The sequence below is a fragment of the Helianthus annuus genome, chromosome 4, assembly GCF_002127325.2.
Source record: "Helianthus annuus cultivar XRQ/B chromosome 4, HanXRQr2.0-SUNRISE, whole genome shotgun sequence".
Classification (NCBI taxonomy): domain Eukaryota; kingdom Viridiplantae; phylum Streptophyta; class Magnoliopsida; order Asterales; family Asteraceae; genus Helianthus; species Helianthus annuus.
Window position 1 is genome coordinate 206518363 of NC_035436.2, and position 6597 is coordinate 206524959.

At 35.9% G+C, this 6597-nt stretch overlaps 1 protein-coding gene across 11 annotated transcripts; it reads left to right on the top strand.

The window, feature by feature from the left end:
• The first annotated feature begins 811 nt into the window (after positions 1-811).
• Positions 812-6387, top strand: LOC110938231 (deSI-like protein At4g17486). 11 transcript variants are annotated; one of them, XR_002591295.2, is made up of 9 exons: positions 818-1114; positions 1539-1694; positions 2081-2431; positions 2914-3026; positions 3836-3940; positions 4036-4405; positions 5286-5500; positions 5596-5877; positions 5963-6387. XR_002591295.2 is itself a non-coding variant. In XM_035988850.1 (8 exons), the coding sequence occupies exons 5-8, from the start codon at positions 4383-4385 to the stop codon at positions 5971-5973; spliced, it is 531 nt and encodes a 176-aa protein (XP_035844743.1). In that variant the 5' UTR covers positions 812-1114; positions 2081-2431; positions 2914-3026; positions 3856-3940; positions 4036-4382; the 3' UTR covers positions 5974-6387. The 11 variants fall into 11 exon arrangements, 10 of the variants coding, with proteins under 10 accessions (XP_035844743.1, XP_035844738.1, XP_035844741.1 ...); XM_035988850.1 differs by lacking the exon at positions 1539-1694 and having other exon boundaries at positions 812-1114; positions 3856-3940; XM_035988845.1 differs by lacking the exon at positions 1539-1694 and having other exon boundaries at positions 826-1114; positions 2074-2431; positions 2911-3026.
• Positions 6388-6597: the final 210 nt, after the last annotated feature.

Consider the following 6597-nt stretch of genomic DNA (forward strand, 5'->3'; position numbering starts at 1 on the left):
CGATCCAAAGTTCGCTGTCGGAGATATGTGGGTGTATGTTCGAGGCATAAAAGGTTATAGCTTTCTCTCTTATCTGCTCCTCATCGTACTTTTTATTCTTTTCAGTATCAGACCGATTATCAGAATTTTCAATTTCGCCCTCCTCTCTCTCCATGGCTACTCCGGGAAAGCAAATGACCAGAATCAGAACAGCCCCAGTGGTGTTAATGGGATTCGAACCAGTCTAGCTTAACTATACACGGATAGCCGCGACCGGTATCAGACCCACTAAGCCCTCCGGTAAACTGAAACGAACTCTGTGGGAAAGGAGGCCAGGAGAAGATGATACGAACAGAACTGAACGATTGAAAACTCACCTCGCAGACGTGGAAAGACTCTCCGGCCAAAATAGGGAGAACGGTGCGACTAGTTAAGGATGGTTAACCAGGACCCTTCACAATATTCCGGCGAAAGCAACTTTCCGACGAATAAAAACTATCAAATATTACTTTCCGACGAATCTTTCAAACTTCTAACACTCAACCCAACCCAACATATGCATTATTCATTGTGATGAATTAATACATATATATAAAGGGGATCAAATGAGAAGACAATTATTGAAAGAAGAAAAAGAAGAAAGGACATATTGGTAAAATACTACTTCATTTATAACTCATCTCATTAATTATTCTCTCTTTAATTAATTAGTCAACTAATAATTAATTATCTACTACTTCTAATAAAACAAAATAATCTTATGCCATATGGCACTAACTTAAGCCACTCATTAGCACGTGGCAATGTGATATTCCTTCTTGATTGATTTTGAGCGGCAATTTTTCTACTCTCTTTTCCCTCACACGCTCCTATTCTTTCATCATCCGCTCCTCTTCAAACCCTAATAGTCATCTACTCTATGGCGACTTTTCAGAAAACCCTAAATCTCATCCCGTTGCTTTTTCTTTTTCTCAGAAACCATGTTGCTCACTCCCTCAACCTCAACCTAAACCTAAATCGACATCATCTTCTCTGATTTGACCTTTTCAGAAGACAATATAGGAAAATCCAACAACCCAACTGTGTTTCTCCTCCGTCTGCCGATCGATTCTTCTCACCGACAACTTTGACACAGGTAATTTGATCTTTTCTCCTCACTTGAACCAGATTTCAGGGTTAGGGTATAAAGAATGCAAGCATTGATCATGAAATCGACCACTGATATCTCTCTCTCTTTCTCAAAATCAACAAGAAAACCAAAGGAAAAAATTGCAGATAATGGCTGATGTTTGCTTTATTTTATGTTTTAGGGTTGTTTTAGTTAATGACCATGTTTTAATCCGAGAATGTTATGTGTTTTAATGAATGGTGTTCTTTGTTCATTACGTAAACAGTATAAATATGTGATGTACGATTATAAGATTGTTTGAGTTATGTGGTTATCACTTTATCACGAACTATATATGTGCCTCTTTTCATTATTAGAGGTTGGGTTTTAAAGCTTGCTGATATAGTTAATTTGATAATAACCTAATGCTGTTATTTGATTTTTTTTGTAGGGTTTGCATATTTTTGGGGTAGAGTCGTTTATTGAAGTCGATATGAAATATAAAAAGTCCAATTCAATTGTTTTGGTAATTTGTGACTAACAACACTAGCAGTTTTAGCTACTGCATTCCTGGAAGATCATGAACTATTGGTGTATGCTTTCAAAGGTCAAAGTTAAAATTCAATAGGCCATACAAAAATTGATTTTTGTCCAAATAAAGTGAAAGTATATATTTCTTTTGAATCTTCTTTAAAAAATGATAATGGTTGGTTAATACCTTTGTTATTAGTACTTCAGAGCTTTTGGTATGTTTTATTTGATCTCAATATAATTTTTATTATTTTTTCTCACTTACAGTTCAATGCTTTTAGATAAGGCTGTTTGTATTTGGATTGCTGAGTGTTTAATATTATTAATTTTTTCCTGTTGTTATATTTTGGATTAATTGCTATTGATTCTTAGTGTCGAAATTAATATGTGATAGTATACAAAGGGAATGAATAGTGTTTAACGTCAATTTTAATGACATTTAACATCGTTAAAAGCTTTTAGATGCGACGTGTGCGGTTTAGAGAAAGGGTGATGGAAAGAGATCTGGCCACGTACCATTCCACTTTCCACCTCACATATGTCATACAAAGAGAGAGATGGATGTTAGAGAAGGGAGGACTCCATCGTTATAGAGCGAGAGAGGTACATAAGTCTAGAGAGAGAAAAGAGAGGGAGAGGGAGAATCGTGAGGGAGTGGCGGTTGAACACCGCACTTGGTGGCGGAGCCACCAGATTCGGGCGCATCTACGACCCCAATCGACGGAACAATGGCAGAGGGTTTAAGACATAGAGGCTGTGTAGACGACGATCATGACAGCGCTTTGCATTCTGACCAAGTCAAACCAGATTCAGGTAAGATCCGAACCCATATGCATGTTTCATTCTTAGAAATTAAAATCAATTTGGTTGTGATTTGCATTTCCTGATCATTTTCACCAAGACACTTCACGATAGATTTCTTAGGTTTTTTTTTTTTTTTGTGTGTGTGAATTGCTATTTAGGGGTTATACTTGATTGAAATCTATCAATACAATTGCAAAATCAAGTTTTAAACATTCAACCCGTGTTACAATTTTATGAATTTTACGATTTTTTTAATTATCCCACCAACAGTAGGATAATCTATCTTCAAGTCAAAGAATTAGACACCATTCGCACCATTAAACTCCAGATTTGATGTATGTATGTTGTGTGAAAGTGTGTTTGTAAGTTTGTTTTATATATAGTCCAGTTTATGCTAAATGAAAAAAGGGAAAGGGTTTATACATTTTAAGGTAAATTAGAGTAATCTGATTAATCAATGTGAAACTAACATAATGTTATGTTTATAGCAGGTGATTGCGCTCAAGCAACCTAATATATCTACATAGGCCTCTTTCTTGGATTGAACAAGGACCATGCTGTGACCAAGAAGGAATGGGCTCCTCGCCCATGTGACTAGAAAGGCGTAAGTTATATTATTTAGCCCTAATTAATCAATTTGAGTACTTTTTCTTTGAAGCTAAAAACTGCGGCCCCAAGATTGTAATAACTTGACTTATTCTTCTGTTAAGTAATCTTTTTAATTTGAATCGTTACGGCCTATTCATTAAGTAAAGATGTTTTAATATGCCGTAATGCGATAGTCGAAGTGTAGGCGAGTTGCTAAAGGCTTTGAACTATGCTCATTAGTGTTTTTGCAGGGTTAACTATATCATTGTATCGCTATAACAACTGAATTCACCATATATACATTAAAGCTGAGTTTATTTGTTCACAATTTTACATGATAAGCTATCATTGGTTTTACCCAAGGTTTAAAAAAACGGAAACGAGTTTCGAGGCGTTTTCCCTTCGCCTCACGAGGCGTAAGCCTCGAGGCGAACCGAGGCGTAAGCCCGAGGCGGAGTTAAAAAATAAATATAAATATTATATATCTTATAAAATAGTAATACTAACTAAATTCATCGTCAAATTCATCAAAATAATCAAAAACACACATAAAAAAGACATAGACTGCTTGAAATTGACACAAAAACTCAAAACATCTAAAACAAATATCAAAAACCTCTGAGGCGCACATACCGTATAAATCCCCTGAGGCGCGCCTCATAATCGTTTTTTGGCCGTTTCGCCTTGAGGCGCGACTCGAGGCGCACGCCTCAATCGTTTTTTAAAACCATGGTTTTACCCGGTTTCATAAGTTTGCTTGTGATCAAAATCCGATGAACGTAATTACAGACCTTATTCTATATAACTTAATGGTGAAAATAATAGGTTTGGCATTCGTCTATTAGTTGTGATCAGTTTCAGGACTCCTTGCCACAAAGGCGGCGAAAGGATGATCGAATCAATGCATGGTTTCTATCACATGACATGCTGGTATGATTACAGAAACAATGTTGTTGTATCCTTTTATTTTAAACATTTGTAACTTTTGACCCGTTTAACCCGTTATCTTTCTTGCTGTTGTGTAGGTGTGGGCATGAGTTATGTTATTTTTGTGGTGCTAATATGTTGATAGTAAACTAGCATTCAGATGTGTCATCGGATACTGTCGCAGAGACGAAAGTGGCGATTTTACTTTGACCCATTACTCTTCTAGGGTTTCTTATTCTTCTTCAATTGTTCTTCAGCTCCTTCGTCATTGTGTGAATTCGATCGCTGTCTTCAGCATACAGGCTAGACTTCATATATTAATCAACTTACATTCTTAAGTTTCTTAGATTTTCTCACTATTATTTTCTTTCATTTTTTTATTGCATCTGAAATCTCATGTCTCCTCGAATCCTCTGTCTCTTCCACCAACATTGGGTGTTTTTTCATGCAAATTTCTTCCACACAAAGGTACATTTCCCTATCTAATTACTCCTTATTTTGTTATGATGTTTATGGTTCTGGGATTTATGAGTTTGGTTGTATTCGTTGTTTTCAATTGTATTTCTCTTTGGTTTTCGATGGGGTTTAATTGATTTTAATATTTGGTGGTAAATAATTGAATTTGTTACTTGGTACCGGTATCGAATTTCCTGTACCAATTTTTTTGGTACTGAATCGGTACCCAAGTTTTGGCGTTTTCCGTTCGGTACCGGTATTTTACAGGAATTTACCCTTAAATACCGATATCGTACCGAACATTTTCGGTACTGGTTTCCATATTTGGCGAAATTCGGTACCAGTGGGAAATTCGGTACCGGTACAGGTACCAAGCTCATCTCTACTATTAGATGGTCCAGATTATATGAATAGTTGAATACAATGCAATTTCTTATTTTGTATTATATATTATTCTTTAATCTTTAATATCAAACTAACTGTTGGGTTTCTTCTTCTTTTGCATAATGTTGATTAAGATAAGATAATTTTTATTGTGTCTTAACTATATTAACCATATAAAAACTTTAGTTCTTTTAGTATTAAACTAAATATATACTGCACCTGCTTGATTTCTTTACTTTCCAACGCAAATTGATGAATTTAAGATTAATGATAGTTAATTCGTTTAATTTGTTTCAAATCAAATTGTCTATATTTTAAGGTTAATGCGAGTATAGTTTGATTTCCCATGTATGCTTAGTCTATGTTTATTGTTTTTAACCAGAGACCTAATTTGATTTTTTAGTTTCATGCGTAGAGTGATGAATTTGAGTGTAATGATTGATTCAAATTGTTTCAGAAAAATAGATCACTGATGAAGATGTATATTGTTTTGTTTTATTTTTTTAAGTTATTTGCATCGATGGATGAATGGCGGCAGCGTCTGCTGGAACTTGGGTTTCGGTGAATCAATTTCAGTGGCACGCTATTGCCGAGGTTTGCCTTCAGCAAAATCATTCTTGCGTTCAGAAGATTATCACCATTTCTACCACACTGCTGGCGATCAAGGTGATTTTAACTATGCTTATTGGGCCGGTGTTGGCATCTTTCATTCCGGTGTCCAAGGTAACATTAACTTCTTTCTTTATTTTTTTATTTTTTTTTGACAAATATATGTAAAACAATTTAAATAAGTAAAAAACTATACTTTTATGTGACAGTTCATGGTGTAGAATATGCATTTGGAGTACATGACTACCCGAGTAGCGGTGTCTTTGAGGTCGAACCTCGCCAATGCCCCGGGTTCAAATTTAGGAGGTCGATACTAATCGGGACTACATGTCTTGACCCAGTCCAAGTCCGAGAGTTCATGGAGCTTCATGCTGCCAACTACCATGGCGACACGTATCACCTCATTGTAAAAAACTGCAACCATTACTACAACGACATTTGTTATCGTTTAACAGGGAACCCAGGATGGGTTAATCGACTTGCTAAACTCGGTAACATTTCTTGCATATGTTTAACAATAAGCAATGGAAATAGGAGTATTTTTATCTAACTGTTGGTTTATATATGTATGTATAGGTTCGATGTAGTGCTTGGATTCATTCGGGTAAAGTTTCCAGGGGTAAAGTGGTTCAAAATGCTGCTGACTTTTCTGAGTTTGGTCCTCCGTATCTGGCTGTCCGAGTTTGGTCCCTGGTCTTCAGCACTCCGAGGTTGGATTACAAGTGTGACATGCTCACTGTGGCCCTCCGTGTTTGCTGGCTTTGGCTCCGGGTTTGTTGTTTTGGGGTGTATTATTCCCAGGTGTACGGGTTTACCCCTGGGTTTATTTGGTTTTTGCTGCACGACAAGGATTTATGGAGCAAGTATGCAGGCCCAACGATTACCGACCCATGACCTCCATATTAATATATATATTATATGTTTGTGTTAAGCCACCCGCGAAGCTCGCGGGATCTTAGGCTAGTCCTACATATAATCTACAAACCCTACACATATCAAAATTTTCCTACATATACCCTACACATTATAGAATTTTATCCTACACAGTCAAAATTTATCCTACACACCTCGAAATATATCCTATACAACTCGTAATTTATCCTACACAACTACTAATTTATTCTACACTTTATATTAAGTTGTTTTTTTTTTAATTTGAAAAAAAGTATATATTTTGAAAAGGAGTTACAAATTTAATTTAGTTAGTTATT

Excerpts from the sequence above, each read along its gene's own strand:
- LOC110938231 (XM_035988850.1), top strand. The coding sequence starts at position 4,383 with ATGCAAATTTCTTCCACACAAAG. Across the intron at positions 4,406-5,285 it reads CAAATTTCTTCCACACAAAG|TTATTTGCATCGATGGATGA; the intron begins GTACATTTCCCT and ends TATTTTTTTAAG. Across the intron at positions 5,501-5,595 it reads CTTTCATTCCGGTGTCCAAG|TTCATGGTGTAGAATATGCA; the intron begins GTAACATTAACT and ends TTTATGTGACAG.